Source organism: Sinohyriopsis cumingii, chromosome 11, assembly GCF_028554795.1.
Source record: "Sinohyriopsis cumingii isolate HCF-2022 chromosome 11, ASM2855479v2, whole genome shotgun sequence".
Taxonomy (NCBI): domain Eukaryota; kingdom Metazoa; phylum Mollusca; class Bivalvia; order Unionida; family Unionidae; genus Sinohyriopsis; species Sinohyriopsis cumingii.
Window position 1 is genome coordinate 101521974 of NC_142971.1, and position 20357 is coordinate 101542330.

The window sequence follows — 20357 nt, forward strand, 5'->3', positions numbered from 1 at the left end:
CTTTATTTTAAAATGATTGGTTGCTGTCGAGGTCATGATGGGATTTTGCCTTTAAGATGTAAACAGTTTTCTTTTTTTTTTATTTCTTAGAGTAAAATGATTGGTTTTTGTCAGGGTCACACTGGGTGTACATGACCTTTAACAAGTACATAGTTTCTATAACCTTTGAGAAGATGATCACGTGACCCCTTGTTTATGTTTTACAAGATCATATAGCCTCAGTTTTAGAAAATTATTCTCAGTTGCAGCTGGGCATTTTCTTACACTAGAAGTTGTCTGTTGTGCTGTTTGGAGTTACTTTGATTCAAAAGGATAAATTCTGTCATTTTTATGGAAAATATGTTGTTGTTGTGGGGTGTAATGCCATTTTTCAGCACACAATAGGCTATGCAGGGCGGACAGTATTAAAGGTGGAGGAAGAACCCAGAAAATACCCAGGAAGAACCACCAACCAACAAGAAGCTACTGGCAAGCTTTGTCACATACCCACATTGGTCGAATCCTAGACTTGAAACCACGCAAAGGGGAGATGGCAGTGATCCATAATGGAGAGCGCTTTAGACCACTCTGCCACTTGGGGCCCCAGGAAAATATGTGTGCTCATGTAAAATTGTTCAACAAGGACAGCTTTTTATAAATTTTATTCAGCTATCAGAAACCGGAGTGATAATTCTTGTTTCTACAAGGAACTGTAGACTTCAACACTACAGATTGCAGCATACGTCATTGTCTTCCATCTTGGATTCTTCTTCGGGATTTGAACATGAAATCAGTAGAACATTTTGTTATTAGGACTACTAAAATTTTATTCTTGGATTATTCTTGGATTATTTTGGATTTGATTCTATAAAACCTTAAGTTCATATTTGTTTCTTTTCTAGAGAATTTTTGCAGGGAAATAAATTATTGTATTTTTCAAAGCTTGTTGTTTTCACTCTTTCTTGTGTTACTGTTTATTCGAGCCTAAACACGTGACATAAGAGGGTAATAGAACTAATTAGTTAATGATGTTGTAGTAGAATTTGTACCAGTAGGAAGGTATGTCACACATTGCCTGTATGATGTACCTTTTTCTGTCACTGTCCTTTACTAGCAAAATACATTATTCCTGCACAACATTGGGCCTGACATCACCTGAGGGCAGTCTCAGTAGTCACTTATATTGAGATCTCAGATTAATGTCGAGCTTGCTATGTGTAAACAGGGAAGTAATTAGTTTCTAGGAAATTTGCAATATATTAGTCCGTTATTAAGTCTTGTAGTGCTAAGATGTTCAGGAACCTTTCAGGTAATGGTTTTAAATTAGTTGGACTGTAATAATGTAATACTGGGAGAAGGATCAAGTAAATGTAGGTAAAAATTCAAACAGTCTTAAGGAGCAATCTCAATGAAGTGAGAAAAATGTCCTTTGAAGGCAACTGGTTGTTTACTGAAGATTTCTATTTGTGTTAATATGGTTTACATGACCTTAAAGTGTTGGATTAATAGTTCCATTACTTAATACAGGTGAGGGGCCCCGAGTGGCCGAGTGGTCTAAAGCGCTATCCGTCACGGATCACTGCCATCTCACCTCTGTCTGCGTGGGTTCGAGTCCAAGGCTTGGCAAATGTGGATATGTGAGAAAGCTTGCCGGTAGCTTCTCGTGGGTCGGTGGTTCTTTCCGGGGTTTTCCCGGTTCTTCCTCCACCGTTAATACTGGCCGCCATGTATAGCCTATCTTGTGCTGAAAAATGGCGTTAAACCCTATAACAACAACAACAACAACTTAATACAGGTGACCATTAAATCAGGTTTGACTTGAATATTCAAGGCTTAGTCATTCAGTGACTATCAAAGCACTTCTGTTGCATGTGTTATGATAAATATTGTTTTATTTTATTTTTATTTTTTCATGGAGAATTAAAAATTCTATTTTATTACCATTTTGAATTGATGTCTTAAATGTATAGTTGCAATATTGCAGTTATCCACCAGTAACATCAGTGACAACTATGGTTTGAATAAATAACCACTATGTGGTGAGACATCTGTGCATGTGCTTTCCTGTGCATTTATAGGGTTGCTTCAGAATATTCACTTGAAATGTTTTGGATTTGGTCAGATTTGAATGAAATTTTAGAAACTTTAAAATAATTAGAATTGTTTTAATAGCAGTTTATTATATGATTTTACTTGTTAGCAATATTACCACAGTGTAATGTGGGTTAAGTATATATGTATGAAGTAGCATTTTATGGTACCTGACAGCTAGCACAGATAATGACAGTTATGTTGCCAACTAAAGGGAAAGTTTTTAAAAATATGAAGATCTTGATACTGTACTCCCTCATTATAATGCTGTCCATGGGAGTCACAGACTATACTGCCTTATAGTGAGACTGTCTTATAATGAAATACATAATGCAGTATTCCCTCTATATAATGCTGTCAATGGGAGTCGTATACTATACTGCCTTATAGTGAGACTATCTTATAATGAAATACATAATGCAGTATTCCCTCATTATAATGCTGTCAATGGGAGTCATAGACTATACTGCCTTATAGCAAGACCATCTTATAATGATACATATAATTTTGTGAGTTGTTATTGCTCAGTTGGTAGAGCATAAGACTTGTAATCTGAGGGTCACAAGTTCATTACTCAACCAGGTCAGCCTTGACTGACTGTTTTGGTAAAAGCACTTAGCTCCCATTTCTGTGGCATAAACATAACCAGTAAAGTGTTAGAAATTCCATTAAAACTAACAAAAAAGCCCACCCCCTTTGCATCAAATATTTAGTATTATATAATAAAAATGAGATTTATGACCTTATCTACCTTGTAACAGGAATGATGTTATAAGAAAGGGTCCTATAGTGTGAAGTATGGTGTACCTCCAGCTGTTGAAGTAAGTGTTGACATAAACCTTCATGTTGAACTTCAGTGCCATTTTTGCAAGTTGATAAAATATGCATAATAGAGAAGATGGTCTGTTTATTTAGTTGTGCTATAAATGCTTGTCACCTATACATTTTTATTATCAGCTGGTTGCTTCAAGGTTTACATGTACAGTTATGTGATAAGAGCTGTTTCAAAATATTGGAATTACTCAGTGTCCTGAAAGATTAGAGCTTTGTATTTTAAGAGGACTTCATTTTGTTGGCATAGTATTACTTCATTATTAAACCTTTCATTGTAATACCATTCCCGTTAAAAGTGAGTATACTTATTGATCCCATTTAATTATGTATTAGTGAGATTATTTCATTATAAGGTTGTATACTCTGTGGTTCCCATGGGCAATGCTAAATGAGGGAATACAGTCTTTTGTAGACTTTTCATTTACAATAGTATCTCAATAATTCAAACTTCAAAGGGACAGACAACAAATCTGTGAGGTTGATACCTCAAGGAATCAAGGTTTAATACAATTACAGTCAAACCTGACTAGAGCAGCCATTTTTGGGAGGTGGGAAAAGTTGTATGTAAAATTTTGACAGGTGGCTGCTTCAGTGAAGTAGATTTCTGCATGATAGCGCTGTCTTTATAATGCAGTTAAATTATTGAGAGTCCTAGAAGTAACCTGGGTTATAGCTACTTTAAACTAAGATATGTTTCATTAAGGCTGTCACTGCCTTATTATGCATAAGCACAACACCAAGAGGTAACACTGCGAAAAAATCAGATACCAAGGATAGGACAAAAATGATCCAATTTGATGGTTGATTACTGAACAATTATAACAATGCAGCAGCATTACCTAAAGAAACATTATAATTTTGTGTCCTGGATCTTAAAAAAAAGCTTTTTGTTCATCAGGTAATTGCTAGATACATATGACCTTGATTAATTTTATTCGAAACATTCTGCCAGACTTAATTACCATTTTAGTGTGATTTGTGTGTTTGAATCTTCTTTGTTTGCAGCTGTGAGATTCAGATTTATTTGATGTTTGAATTTTCATCAGATACAATTTGATTACCTAAAACATTGTGGGAACAGTTTTAAAATTTTTAATTTTAATTAAGCTTTGCCTTCTGGTTTTAAATTTTACCTCATGGTCCAGTAAACATGTAAATATTGGCACTACGCTGTGTAACATACGGTAGATGCCAGTGTATTCTAAAAGGGCAAATGTGTTGTCAACACCAAGTCCTGTTGCAATAAAGTTGGCTGCATTAATATGTGAGTATAATGCAGCACTTAATCGGAAATTTCATTAAATGATGGTGTTTTCATGAATGACTTGCTATATATTACATCATTTTGGAGGTACATGTATTTGTGATATTTTTAGGCAAATTTTATCTTTTTAAAATTTAAATTAGCATGTTTTAATTAAGCGAATCTAATATTCATTTTTCCCTCCTTGCCTTGTAATTTTTGGCTTTGTTTGGTCATATGTGGCAATACTTCTCAGCATAAATTATGTATATATGTATGTATGTATGTCATTTCACAAGTTAGATTATCAAGGAAAGGCTTTTGATAAATATGGTACAGAATTTCGTGGGCATTATTGTGCAGTGAAGGAGATTAAGACACAAGCCTCAAGTTAGGTCTTGACTTAAGTCTTTATGGTGGAGATAAACTCATCAGATTCAACATTTCAAATAGCAGACCTAGGTGAGGAAGGACAACTCAATAAAGTAGGAGCTGGCCACACCTTTTGGAGTGGCCAATGTAAAGAAGAGCAATGTGAAGCTGGTGTTGGGTTGTCATCAGAGCACAGCTATTTAGCAAGCTCACAAATGCCCCCAAAGGGTATGAATGAAAGACTAATACTTTTCCACTATCTGGAAAAGGACATGCAAAGTAAAGAAGAGCAATGTGAAGCTGGTGTTGGGTTATTACTCACTATTATGAGTGCCTACACACTGACCCTGACCAACCCAGATGAGATCAAAGAATATTTTTTATGAAGACCTAGAGTCTTTTATCGCAGAAGTACCAAAGGCAGACAAGCTGATAATCCTTGGTGACTGCAATGCTAGAGCTGGCACAGATCACCAAATATGGCCAGGTATGATGGGCAAAAATGGCATTGGAAAATTTAACAATGGATAGTTCCTGATGATCTGCACTGAACACAACCTTCTAATCACCATGCAAGACAGTGTTCTGCCTTCCAAACCGCAACAAGAAGTCTTGTATGCTCCAAGCATTGGAATCTTACTAGAAGAGTCAGGCAGCATGTCTGTGTTACAAAGGCCGTGATTTATGCAGACTAATGGACTGATCACATACTCATGATCTCCAAGCTCAATATCAAGATTCAGTCTAGCAGATTACCACAAGGCATTGGAGAGTGCCCAAAAGCTTAATGTCAAAGATCTGTGCAGCCAGCTGGATACAGTAGATATATAAACTCTGAAAATACGGAGAAAACTCATCCTTCAGAGACTGTGTACTCAACTGCATCCAAAACCCTCGTTCCCAGTACTTGTAAACATCAAGATTGGTTTGATGATAATGATGCTGCCATACAGAGACTTCTGAATGAAAAACGTCAGCTACAGAAGGCCTGCTTAGAAAAACAGCATTTCAGCCTTCAACATTAAAAGGGCTGCCCAATGCAAACTAAATGAATTGCAAGACTTGTGACTGAGCAAAATGGCAGAGGAGATTCAGTTCTATGCAGATAGAAATGACATGAAGAACTTCTATGATGCTTTGAAGACAATCTGCAGGCCACAGTTATTAGGAACATCTCCAGTACTGAGTGCTGACAGTGCCATGCAGCTAGCTGAAAGAGAAAAGATACTTCAGAACACTTCAACAGCAACCTCAATCAACAGTCACCTATCAGTGAGGAGGCAATTGATCAACTGCCCCAAGTGGAAATTAACATAACACTTGCTGATTCTTCAATGCTGACTTAAAATATGAAAGCATTTGACCACTGTCATATGGGAAAATATCTGGATCAGATGCTATACCAGCAGAAGTCTACAAGGCCTGGGGCTTGCACATGGCACACAAATGTACTATGCCCTTCCAGTCAATGTGGACTTGGGGAACTATACCCCAGGAGTACATATCCATTATCCACTGGTTCTAGTAGAAAGGCAATAGATAATTCTGTGACAATAATCAGGGCATATACTTGCTGTCAACAGTTGGCAAAATAATTACCATAATTCTGCATCACATCTATCAGTTGGTCCATGAGAGAGTCTGTGTAGCTTCAGGAAAGGACAAGGGACCACAGACATGGTGTTTACAGCTAATCGACTTGATGGGAAACATGAAAGAACTCCAACCTGTACAAGAAATTCATCGACCTTACAAATGCCTTTGAGACAGTCAGCCATGGAAGCCTTTAGAAGATCATGGCAAAATTTGGTTGCCCTGAGAAATTCATCATGATGGTTCAGCAGTTCCATGATGGCATACTCGCTCGTGTCATTCATGATGGTGAGTCATCTAAACCTAGTCAACAATGCACTCAGGCTGAGGGCTATGTGTTGGCCCAACCCTCTTCTGTATGATATACATATTGTGAGGGGATTTTTTAAATGTGACAACTCAAGTGACAGTTGCACCATAGTTCTGACTGACAGTTATTTGCTCCATGTTCAAGGTAGATGTTAAAAAGTGCATTATAATGTTTTAATTTTCATTCAGTGTACATGAATATATGCATCAAGGTGCTTGATTCTGTTATGTTACGGAATAAATTTTCACAAAAGGTATTTTGATTACCTAATAAATCACATCAGGAATGTCAAATTATTTAACAGATGACAAAGTAATGGGCAGTAGTTTCTGATTTTCAGATCTTGATTACAGTTAGTTTTTTTCTTCTGTTTTAGCCATGCAGCATGAAGGTAATTTGTTCCTTTTACTTGCAGACACCTGTTATAATTCATTCACTGCATGGCATATTCAGCCTGTTGTACTCATCTGTTGAAGAGGATTAACAACTTAACATTTTAATGTAAGGTTTATCAAAATTTTTTCTGCAGGAAGGATGCCAAATGATGACCCTGAAAGTCGTGAGACCCTTATTGACCAGCCAAATGGATATGCTAAAATCCTTATTGAGCGGTCAGTGTACAATCAGAAAAATTTCGATGAGAACTATGTGCCAGGATACAGGCCAAATCCTTCCTTGAAAGAAAAGCTTCAGCAGAAATGCATGCACTGTCGGTGTTCTGGAGATTGCTGGAAAAATTTCATCCTTAAGGCATTTCCTTTCATAAGTATTTTGCAGAATTATCACATCAAACAGGATCTACCTGGTGACCTCATATCGGGACTAACAGTTGGCATCATGCATCTACCTCAAGGTAAGTCATTGTTGTATGAAATCTCGTCTGCAAAATATTATAGATTCATTTTTCTTGAGGAACTTGATCCTCCCTTTATGTTAGCTCCCAATGATTAAAATTCCTTAGATTATGGTAAGTACTCTAAATTTTTGTGTTTTGGAGAAAAAACAGGGAGGGTGTATACATTATTTAGACAGACAACCTGTTATTCCTTGATGATGCTAATAATGCTTGTAAGTTATTCTTATTAGGATTGTATCTTCACATTTTATCTCTCTTTTGAGCATGATAAGGGGTGGGAAATATGGGGGCGGGGGCATTTATCAGTGTTCGTGGTATTATTTTTTTTACATGATTGGGAGGGGGCATAGAAGGCGATGCCTGCCTTGGGTGCCTTTTCACCCAGCGCAAACTTTCAATGGCCTTGTCTCTGATTAACTCTAAAAAAAAATTTGATTCTCACAAGAGTGGACAAATATGCAGAGTTGACTTTTTTTCTTCGGATGACTCAATGGACAGGAAATGTTCAGCTATATATTTATAGACTGTACATATATGTGTCATACACTTCTGATCTTGAGCATATTTCTGCTACGCAAGTAAAGTGTCATTGTAATCTCAGATTTGATTCTTGGAAAGTCAACTGTAACCAAGCAACCAGAGAAATTAATTATCCAATCAAGTTTGTTACTTTTTATTATGATCAGAAAATATAGATTGGTTTCATTGCTCATGACAAGTCTTAATACGAGCCATTGTAATTTGTCTGTACACAGGAAACAGTCTGGTTTAAATATACACTGAATCATTTAGAATTATATAATATGATTCATGTATATTTTTTTCTTCAGAGTATGAATGAAAAATTATTAATTAATGTCAGAATATGGCCCATTAACCCTACCTGGAATTCTCTTCAGTCCAAACTAAAACAAGAACACAGAGTTAATCTGGTTCACCTAGTTGAACTAAAAATGTGGGAACACTGAGAAAAAAACAACATCATGGCATCCAACAAATATACAAAATCTATGCAGATAAATGTCTTGCAGTCAGTTGTAATGCAGACTGTGCCATTTACATTGTTGTTACAGACCTTGCAACTAGCATGGCTAAAATATCATACTATCAGAGTAAATAAATTTGCCACTTTACAGTAGTTCTAGAACAATTTCTGCACCCAGTAGTCCTCCCTAATTCACACAATTATGCAGCAATTGGAATGCTTTTTCTTCAGCTGCATCTGATACTGTATCATTAGTAAATATCCATGGTGAATCAAAAATGTTTGGTGGTTTCTGTTTCTGGCAGTCTTATATGATTCCATGTATATTGGGTGCCTCAACTACTAAATCTGATCTGACCAGATTGAACTATGTGTCATCATACCAGAATTTCCTTCAGAGAATTAATGGTGAAAAATGATGCCTGTGTCAAATGTTCTGTTGATTTGGAAGGACAGTTACTTATTGAATTATAATTTGCTAGAAAAATTTAATTTGAAATGTTACTGGTTATTGAATCTCAAAATAAAATGATTTTAATACTGAGTCAATGAAACTTCTTAAATAATTTCCAGCTTTTGCTCTCCAAGGCTTGCAAAAACTAGAAATCATTGAACTTATTTCATAAAATGATTACCAGATGTTTGAGATCATCTATGTATCTGTGATAGATTTCAGTTCTACTCATAACTGTTCATGGAATTTATGGATTGAAACGAAATTTACTTTACAGCTTAATTCTAAGAAAATTTAGTTCAAGTTTGATTCTCAGTATTTTCTGAGAAAATTACAATTCTAACAAAATTTAAACTCAGTAATTTTGCAAATTAGATTTAACAGATATGCATCAAACATAACTTGGGTTTAAAAATAAGCTATTGATCACAGCCAGTTGTAATCAAGACATGAATGTACAAGTAAGTTTTTTAAAGTTGTATAGATACTTTAGTTATATAAAACTATTACACTTTGGCAGCTTTTGACTAGGTTGAATTTTTGTTTCAAGTTCACAATTTTTCGATTGTTGCTCAAAGTGGCAAATTATGTACATCTTTATGTTGACTGTAATATATGTAGCATCCTCATCAAATACGATATACTTGGTTCCATCTTGGTCAAATAAAAAAATGACGATTTGGCATTTACCCTGTTGTCAAGACTTAAGACAGTTGTTGGAAATTGGGTACATGGTGCAGAAGAGCACAATAAATAGCATTGGCTTGAAGCAAAAAACACAACTATTCGATTTTGTATTGTCCAAATTTCTGTTCAGTTTGATGCAAACTGGTAATTTATTCAGTTTTATAATATAGATTAAGCTGTATATGTCAGAAATGAAGATTTAGTTTAACTCACCATACCATTCTTTATAGAGAGAGAGAGAGAGATAATGTATAAATTAAACATGTCATTGAAATAATAGATCATTGGTTCATCTCCATATGTTTGATTTAATTGGAAAGTTTTTAATAAGTGTGATTTCATCAGAGTTACTTGCGTAGTAGGTTGCCATATTGTTTGATCATTTTATTATTTCGCAAATGAATTGCAAGACTTGTCACTTTCCTGGCAGGGATTGTGATGGCAGCAACAGCTGCATTTGCCAGGTCAGCGATATTTAGGTGACATGTTCTGGTTTGTGAATGTCACATGTCATTTGTATCAGATGATTAATTTGATTGCAGGTCTGGTTGAATATCACTAACAGTATTTTAGATGAAGTTTTGACCCTGATATTTTCAGAGTTCATATCTTGCCAGCATAGCAAAATCATAATGCAGTTTACAGGTGAGATACTATGGTTTATGCAATACTTGTTGGTTGTAGAGAAATCGGTAACAACTAATGGTACTAAGGATGGTCAGTTGGAAACCTAAGATGACCCTTAAGGTTCAGGAAACCAGAAAATGAACTGGAAATAATAAAACTTCAGAGCTCGACTTTTAGCTTAAGATTTTTTTCAAAGGACTTTATTTGTGTAACATCACTTTTGACTGGCTGAAATTAAGCAGTCTCAAACTCGAGCTCCAGACCTGAAAGAATACTACAAACCACCAACCTTTGAAGGTTTCAAGGATGGCCTATTGCTCTTTCATTAGCCGTGTTGGGACTCAGACATGTGAAAACACAGATGAAATGGGAGTATTATATTTACCACTGTACCATCCAACACCATTTTAAGCTACTTTTGAATGTAATACTTGACTACAGTCTTACAATTGCTGGAGATTAGAAGCAAATGAGGCAGAATATTTCTGAAATAAAAGTCATTGCAGTGATCAGTTATAACTGACATCATTACAAGCTGATATCTAATCAAATAAAAATGAATGTATTAACTTCCAGTAATAAGTCTGGGTGTTTCTGTTTATATTCTGTAACATTACAAAAATGTAATGAGGCAAATTAAGTATTGTCTGTTTTTTTAAAACTGTTCCCATCATGTACAAAATGCCACAGCTCTTGTCTCATGTGCAGGAGGGATGTCAGACATAAGTTTAAAAAAAAGATGCTGTAGATTTAGTCTTAGTGTATGAGTGTAGGAGGGCAGTTTGAGATAAGTTTAAAAAAATTTTGCAAATCCTGTCTCATGTGCAAGAGTATTGGAGGGATGTCAGAGATATGTATATAAAAAGGATGCTGCAGATCTAGTCTTCAGTGTATGAGTACTGGAAGGCAGTCAGAGATAAGTCTAAAAAAAATGTTGCAAATCTTGTTCTTCACAGCAGGAGAGTTGGAGGGCAGTCAGAGATTAGTAAAAAAAAATGAATGCTGCAGCTTTTGTCTTCAGTGCAGGAGTGTTGGAGGACAGTCAGAGATAACTATAAAAAAGGCTGTAGATTTTGTCTTTAGTGCAGGAGTGTTGGAAGGCAGTCAGAGATAAGTAAAAAAAAAGCTGCAGATCTTGTCTTCAGTCCAGGGGTGTTGGAGGGCAGTTAGGTAAAATATGCTGGAGATCTTGATAGTGATATAGGATGTAACAAATCTGACAATGGTTTCTATTTGCTTTAAATAAAGGCTGAATATTTATGGCTTTTTAATGCTATTCTTTTAACAGGCATGGCGTATGGCATGTTGACTGGACTTCCACCAGTGTATGGATTGTACTCTTCATTTTTCCCCGTCATCTTGTACTTCTTCTTTGGTTCCTCCAGGCATATATCTGTCGGTAAGTACCATATATACCGGTACATGCTTATAAGTAGACTGCAAACAACAAAGAACCAGATCTGCCATAGCATAATGTGCCTGCAGATCAGGACTATATTATTTATTCTACTGATTACTCCTAACAAAATGCACAACTCAGATCAGATGACACGTTATGCGACAACAGATCCGGGTCTGTGCAGTTTGCAGTTGGACTGGTCTTATAAACCAGTAGATATGGTAGCAGTTATCTTAAAAAAACAAGTGTCAACAAACATCTTTTACTTTTTTGGCTCAAAAGAAGTTTTCATATGGATCCTTTTTTAACAGAATATGTCAGTGTCAACTATATAAGTATTGTAAACACCGTACAGTTATCTGGGAATAAAGGTGTCAAGGTTAAGGAAGCTCCACTGTATTTTATATCTGGGAATAAAGGTGTCAAGGATAAGGAAGCTCCACTGTATTTTATATCTGCACTTTTGTATGTATAATCTCAGTCATGCCCCTTCATATGTGTGTCTGTTGATATATTTATTTGTGCATAGTAGACAGTAGGATGAGGAACACATTTTGCTTTGATGAATAACCCAGGTGTAGATACATAAAGAATTATTATATTGCAAAATGATGTTGGTAGTAAGAACTTTTCTGCTAATATTATTTCTGTTTTTCCAATTCTGATATTAAAACTATAGTCAGGTTATATTGTTCTCTGAAAGCTTATGTCAGAAACGATGAAAACCATATGCAAATTTAAATCAAGATTAGTCATTCATTTCCTTTATAGACTGAAGTATTTTCAAGTCATACTTTTTTTTAGAAAGATCTTCATATTGTTGCCAAAAGTACAAGCCACTGTGGTAAATTGTTAGCCACTGGAATGTGCTTTTCATGTGAATTATTATATTGTGTTTCTGATGTAAGTTAAGTTTGTAATACCTCAAGTTTCTTTTTTTTGCTTTTGTTTTATATTCTTTTTAATAACTGTAAGCTTGAAAAAAAGTTTAACAAAAAATTTATATTTATTTACCAGGCACTTTTGCAGTGGCTTGTTTAATGGTAGGATCAACAGTTCAGAAAGGAGTGGCCTCCTACAAACTTGCACACCCAATTACACCAGCATTACAAGATACAAATGGCAGTAGTAACAGCTCACTCCTCCTTGATGGCCAAGATGAACAATATTTGCATGTGCAGCTGGCATATGCAATGTCGGTCTCCTTTGTGGCTGGTATTGTACAGGTATGTAAATTGAGAATGTTATATGATGGCTAATTTAGTGTGCAATCTATGAAATCTTATATGAGAGCAAATTTAATATACAGTCTATAAAATCTTATGAGGGCTAATTTAATATACAATCTATGAAATCTTATACGAAGGCTAATTAAAATATAAATATAAAATATATGAAACGAAGGCTAATTAAAATATAAATATAAAATTTATGACATGAGATGAATGAGTTCTAGTGTACCTGCTTATAAGACCAAGTGAGCTTATAGTATGGCAGTCACACGGTGTTCATTTTGTGTTATGTATCATTCATCATTCATTGTATGTTGTCTCCTGTGTGCTGTCCATCTATCAGCATGTGCTTGTTACCAATCTCACGCCTGTACGAAATAATTAGGCAGATTCCACCTGGAACTTAAGCAGACTCCAGGCGGAATCTGCCTAAAATGTTAAAAATCTGGTTAATACAAAGGCGGACATGGAAAATTTGAGAAGTCAAAGATGAATCCATCTAGAGTCCGTCTAACTCTAAGATGGACTTTTGTCAAATTCCTGCTATAAATATATCTTTAGGCATAATTTTGGACTTGGTTGATTTTCCACCCACCATTTAGGTGGAATTAGGAACTTAGTCACTGACATCTATTATATGAAAGGAGGAATCTGGACTTAGTTTATTTTCTAACCAACATCTAGGCGGAATGAAGAACTTAGTCATTTACATCAGTTAAATAAGGCATAATTAGGACTTGGCTTTTGTGTGTCTGTAAAGTTAAATGACTGAAAATATAGTGATATTTTGTGATTGTAATATCACTGACAGTTCAATAAAAATATCAATAAGATATAATAACATTTATTGTTTCTTGTACAATTTGAATGATTTTCAGCAGCATTTATATTTCCTGTTTCTGATAGCTGTAATTTTATTGTTTATTTTGGGCACAATTTATAACTTCTTTCCACAGCTTTCCCTGTTAAATTTCTTTTTCAAATTTGTTATTGTTGTTGTATTTTTGTTTAACTTCAATTGGATTTAACTGCCCTCAAACAAGTTTTCATCTTATTTTCCATTTTAAAACATTTTAAAATTTCGCTTTTCTCCTGACCTGAATTTCCTCGATATGAACCCATTTTTTAATATCGTCTCCAAAACTTTTTTAAAAATAATGCTCTATCCGGTCCCATTCCACAACGAGCTTTCAAATAAGTATTTGTTCCGTTTATTGTTTAACTGAGGATCGTTGTTTAAAGCTTTCTGATTGGTCAAAATTTTGTAATTGCCCAATGAATCGTTGCGTAACAGAAACTGATGGGAAAGAGCATGTTTGCTAAACATGGCGATTCAAATTTTCGAGCGGGACGAGAGATTAAATAACCATTTGAAAAATGTGGAGCAATGAGAATACCCTGAACGCAAATTTTATGGGAACATAATTGGTCAGTCTGTATGAAAACTAAACACCAGGACAAGCATTTTGCTTTTTGTGCCATAAAGAGCTTTACATTAGCGGCTAACGTGCTAAATAGGACAAGGAACTGAATCAGGAATCAGGATGATTTCGAAGTTATACAACTCCAAACTGATTAACTTCAGTATTTAAAGAGGGACAACGTGTAGATCACTGGTGGGAATTGTTGCCAGATATCCATGTCTATCAAAGATAGTCATATCTTTGCGGAATTTTCTTGGCTGAAAAGTAGAATCTACTTTCAATCTCGTGAGGCATTATTGTATATATTATCAAAATATTCTTGGTGTGTTGGAATTCAGTGTAAAATAAGAGTAATTATATCATGATAAACATTTGTCATGGCTGCTTATGGAACAAGGACTAATTCGAGAGACCACAACATCATCATAGTTTGTGCAATCAAACATCCAGTCTACACTACAAGTGACATAAGGCAGGCTCCTAGCTTTTCTTCTTCTCATAATCAAATTGTCTCAGATGGATGCTTTTCTGTAATTTTGCATTATTTTCACGTCTGAATTTTTCAATGCAGATTAATATTTTATATTTTATATATGTTTATGTGTTCACAGATGCCTGTGCATATGTTCCAGGCTTGATACTTTGATTTTTAAAACCACTTAATTATTTAGTGTCAGATACTTCATATCATGTTGTATATACTGTATACATTGTACATCACAGATAGAAGGCCTCAAGGTTGATTAGTTCTGTAACTAATTGAATTACCTTCACCAAATAAAGTCATTATTATTATTATTATTTTTATTATTATTAACTCCCATTTCTCTTGCCTTGGATGTCATATAATTACAACATCAGTATAATTGTTTTCATGCACACTTACATATCACCTTGGTTAATAAAGTCCTGTTTAATTCATATCCATTATTTCTTTGAAACCTGCTGAAATGTCTGAAACACTAAAAAACTTCAGTAAAATACTATATAATGATCAAATTTCAGTGAATTCTTACAACAGTTTTAGTCAGTTTTTTTGTAAACCTCACAAATATTTCAAAGAAATTTGAGTGAGACCTCAGCATAATTTCGATGAAAGTTTTGGTCAAAATATGTGTGAAATCTCACCAAACTTTAAAGTGAAATGAAAAATACTTCAGTGATGCCATGTTGGATTAGATTTTGTATGCAAGAAAGAAAATGAAAAACGTAAATCTTATTTGATAATGTCTGTCAAAATAAAATTTAGGATCCATTTTAAATATTACTGTGAATATTTATCATTGATTCCCAATAATGTCTAAAAATCATTAGGCAGTTTAATAGAAATCTGAGGTATATTTTTTATGGTTTAGGCAGAAATTGCTTAAAAAAACCCATCTGAAATCCACCTTAACATTTTCATTATTGAATGGGGTTTCTGCAGTATTTCCGTCTAATTAGGCAGATGAAAAGATTCCGCCTAGTAACAGTAATTTGTATATTTCAAGCTATATTCCACCCTGAATCTGCCTAAAAGTGATAATAAGGGGAATCTAGGTTAAATAAGCGGAATAAACAAATTCCGCCTAGTAATAGATCGACTAATTTGCATATTTCAGGCTGTATTCCACCCTGAATCCGCCCTGAACCCACCTAAAATTTATAATAAGTGGAACCTAGGCTTTAAGTGAAATCGGCTTTAAAATTCCGCCTGGAATCTGGTTAAAGTCAGGGCAGAAGTTTTCGTACAGGCGCAGTCCATATTTTTTTTATCCAGTTTCAGTGAAGCTTGAAATATGGGTTTATATCATAAAGCTCTTGGATGAGTTCCATAATGAGTGAGATTCTTTCATGTTAGTGAGGTGATCTTGTTTCTGATGGGGGGGGGTGACCTTGTTGAGTACACACTTTTGAACCAGTTTTGATAAAACTTGAGATATGGATGTGTATCATCAAGATTTGGCATAGATTCATTAAGAGTAAGTTTCCATGCACTTTACCATCTGTTGGCCAAATTACTGATTAAATTTTAATTAAACTTAGAATATATGCTTATGGAAACAAGATCTTGGAATGGATGAGTTCCATTATGAAGGAGATTCATTCATACTAATGATGTGATCTTGCATCTGATTGGTTGAGTTTGTTTATCTCTCTGGAGGCCATATTTCTGATCCAGTTTGTTGATTCATGGTGGCTGAGTGGTCAAAGGTACTTGCCTTTACAGTTCACTCTGACCTATGTCCACATGAGTTTGAGTCACAGCTCAACCAGTGTGGGTATGTGAGAAAACTTGCCAGTAGCTTCCCATGGGTCTGTGATTATTCCATGGGTCAGTAATTACTCCATGGGTCATTGATTTTTTCATGGGTCAGTAATTATTCCATGGGTTGGTGATTGTTCCATAGATCTTTCTAGTTCTTCCTCAGCCATCAGTTACTAATATATGACATTAAACCACACACAACCAAACCAAACAAATCTGATCCAATTCTGATCTTATTATTGGATTATTTGCGTATATCGTCAAGATCTTTGACAATTTTGATAATGAGCAAGAAACAAACATAATAATGGTGTAATCTTGCATCTGCTTGCCTAGCTTTTTATACAATCTGGAAGCCATAGTTTCGATTCATTTTTGATCAGGCTTTACTTGTACTATCAAGATCTTGGACAATTTCAATAACAAAGGCAATCCGCTTGTATTAATTTGTGAGCTTAACATATGCTTGGCTGAGCTTATTACCACTATGGAAACTACAACCCCCAACTGTTTATTAATGGGGAATATAGAGTTATATCTTTAGGATCTTGGATCAATTTGATAATGAGCAAGATCAATACATATTAAGGAGCTAATCTTTCGTTTTATTTATTATCTCTTGGGAAGCCTTGTTTATTATATGTTTTGGATCAGACACGAAATGTATGATTATATTATCAAGATTTTGACAGTTTGGTATGAACAAAATCCACATAATGAGTTGCTCTTGCATCTGAATGGCTGAGCTTGTTAACACTATGTAAGCCAAACTTCTGATCCAATTTTTTTCAAAATCTTGGAAGATTTGTTGATGAACACAGTGTTAGATCTGATTGGTTGACCGTGTTACCACTCTTGAAGCCATAGATTTTATCTGATTTTGATCAAACTTCAAATGTAGGTGTATATGATCATGATCTTACATGAATTTCAGACTGCCACATCACACTTCCAAGCTTTTCAAATACATTATTTCATTGTTGACATTAGCAGTGCATGATATTTTGTTACACTTGACTGAAAATTTTATTTACCTATTGAGAATATCTTGTTGGGGTTGGCAGGTCTGGAATTTGATAATGCACTGAACTTATGCATATTAATTAGTAATCTTGCATGTGATAGGCTGAGCTTGTTACTGTTGTGGAGACTATATTTCTGATTGAATTTTTATCAGTTCTGGTAAATTGACTTTGAATCATTAAGATCTTTAATGAGTACAATTATGAGTAAGATCGATACATAATAATAATAATAATAATGTGATTTTGCATCTGACTGGTTGAGTTTATCAACATTATAGTGACTGTTTCTAATTATGCTCTTTTTTTAAAAAACTTATCTTTGTGAATTGACTTAGGTCATAAAGTGTTGTATTATGAGCAAGCTCTATCATGAATATGATTGGCTGAAATTCTTATCCCCTGAAAGACTGCATTTCTGACCCAATTTTAACCAAACTTGATAAATAGTTTAATGTTGTCAAGATGTTCAGTGATTTTTATTATGGGTGAGACTTGGGCATATTTATATCGTGATCTTCTATCTGATATGAAATTTAATTTTACCACTCTAGATGCCGTATATTTGATAGGACTTTGATCAGACTTTGTAAGTAGGCTTATGTTATCAAGATCTTGGTTGGGGAAGATTATTGACTGGAATTAATGCATACTTCATGTATTGATGTGACTTTGCATCTTTTTGATATTGTAAACAATCTACCAACTATATTTTTGATCAGAGTTTGAACAAACTTGTAATTATAGTCTCAAATTATCATGATGTTTGGATTAGTTTGATTATGAGCGGCATCTACATATATTAATGAGGTAATCTTTTATCGCATTTCCTTTGCTTGTTATTACACTGGAGACTAATCCCAGTTGGATTCCAGTCCACTTTAAGCTTATATTATTGTAGACAAATTTAGTAAAAGGTGACATATCTGCTTATTATTGAGATATTCTGCATCTGATTGACTCAGTTTGTTACCTTTCTAATCTAGAGATTTATATTTCTCTTCCAGTTTCTATAAAACTTGGTAAATGGGTTTATGTCATCAAAATCTTGGGTTTCTTCACTTATGGGCAAAATACAGTGCATACTAATTATGCCTTTATCTTTAGAAAGTTAGAATGAATTTGTATCAGGAAATAGTAAAATAGTGGAATTTTAACATATTGTAAAATTTGGATTTAGTTAATGTTTTCTTACAACACTAAGCAAGCCTGCTTACTGAAATGGGCATTTGTTAAATAGTGTATGTCAAGTGAGCAGTATCAGGCCTTTTTTGGCCTCATGTTATAATGGTTGTTTGCCTTTGCAGTGAGAATTTATGCGACAACATATGTAGATGTTGTCAAGTGGTAAATACAAGTGAACCCTAACATGTTATGGTATAACATGAATTTGGTGTAGTCACATCATGGTTCACAGGGGATTACCATTTATTATCCCCATCATATATAATCATTGCACACTGTTTAGCATCATACACACCAGTGATGCTGATGGATTGTTTTTTAAAAACAGCTTAAATACTATTAATTAATCAGTCACTATCAGTTTGAAATGTTGAGCTTTATTTTGCATTTTTGTTTAGTTACTTCTAGGTATTGCACGGATGGGCTTTGTGACGGTATACCTGTCCGATGCCCTTATCAGTGGGTTTACAACTGGAGCAGCCTGCCATGTTTTCACCAGCCAAATCAAGCATGTATTTAGTATAAAAACAGAAAGATACAGTGGAGCTTTCAAGCTTGTAAAGGTAGATAATCTGTATTACTGCATGTAAGAGAATATCAGTATCGCTATGCTCTAGCATTGGGGATATTTTGATACCCTCTGTCTTTCCTACTTTCCATCTGTCCAAAAATTCATCCGGCCTGGTATATAGGTTACCCATACGGTAACCATCTACAACAAATGTAATTTTTTTCCCTACGTTCCCTTCAGCCCCTTGGAGGGAGTCAAAGGTAAAATAAGTACAAATATCAACACATCTTTACAATATTTTTGTATCAGTAATATTGATTCCTGCAGTTTTGTAGGAAGGCATATTGTGTAATGTCAGTTTAGGTATTTTGGATACAAATTAAGTGGAATACAATATTAAGACTTATCTGTGGACATTATTTACTTCAAACTGGAAGTAACATTGGCCAATAACCATAACTGCTGTTTTGTAGCATCCATTTGGACCATATATCATGGGTCATGCAAAATAGAGGCTCATCATGGGGTAAAATCAGACTCCTCTATTTATTATTGGACAATTGTTCATTTATTTTAATGTTTAACCCTAAAATTTGTGAATTAATGAAGTCAAAAACTAGACTAAATTAAGAATGTAAATAAAATTTTGTTTATATTAATCAATATATCATGATTGTTATATCTAATATTGAACAAATTTTAACCTTCATACAGCTATTGACCATATCAACACTGCCAGTAAGGGGACTGCTGTTTCTTGCTTTCCACTAACATGAATGCAAGAAAACTAATATTATTAAGGTTCAAGGCAGGATCAGCTATTAGTTAAATAAATGAGTAGTTGATGATCATTTGAGCTAGGGATTTATTATAAACTTTTCAGCACTTATCAGTAATGTGTATTACATTGTTATCTTATCAGTAATGTGTATTACATTGTTATCTTATCAATAATGTGTATTACAATGTTATCTTGACTTTACATTATTGATGAAAAGCTGAGATCATAAGACAGTTGATCATTTTTCTAAAATAAATATTTAAATAAAAATAAGAGTGCACCAAAGTCATGTGAATTTGATCCAATTCCAACATCACTGCTGCTTGAGTGCTTAGATCCAGTATTGCCTTCACTAACTGATGTTATTAATACCTCTCTCTCATCATGGGAATTTCCATCATTTTTCAAAATGCCATTGTAAAGCCTCTGCTGAAGAAACCAACACTAGACCATAACGATTTAAAGAATTACGGCCCAGTTTCTAATCTCCTATTCATATTAAAAATCTTAGAAAAGGTTGTTCA

At 34.5% G+C, this 20357-nt stretch overlaps 1 protein-coding gene across 7 annotated transcripts in view; it reads left to right on the forward strand.

Moving 5' to 3' along the window:
- The window catches only part of LOC149789174 (prestin-like), a 223794-nt gene that overhangs the window by 127665 nt on the left and 75772 nt on the right, over window positions 1-20357 (forward strand). For 4 of the 7 annotated variants that reach the window (XM_089975301.1, XM_089975304.1, XM_089975302.1 and 1 more), the window contains 4 exons: window positions 6952-7275; window positions 11320-11430; window positions 12448-12656; window positions 18940-19104. In XM_089975301.1, coding sequence (XP_089831427.1) covers window positions 6952-7275; window positions 11320-11430; window positions 12448-12656; window positions 18940-19104 — 809 coding nt within the window. Of the gene's footprint in view, window positions 1-2868; window positions 2892-3175; window positions 3200-6621; window positions 6676-6951; window positions 7276-11319; window positions 11431-12447; window positions 12657-18939; window positions 19105-20357 lie in introns of those variants that run through there. The other 3 variants (XM_089975307.1, XM_089975306.1, XM_089975305.1) reach the window with 3 other exon arrangements.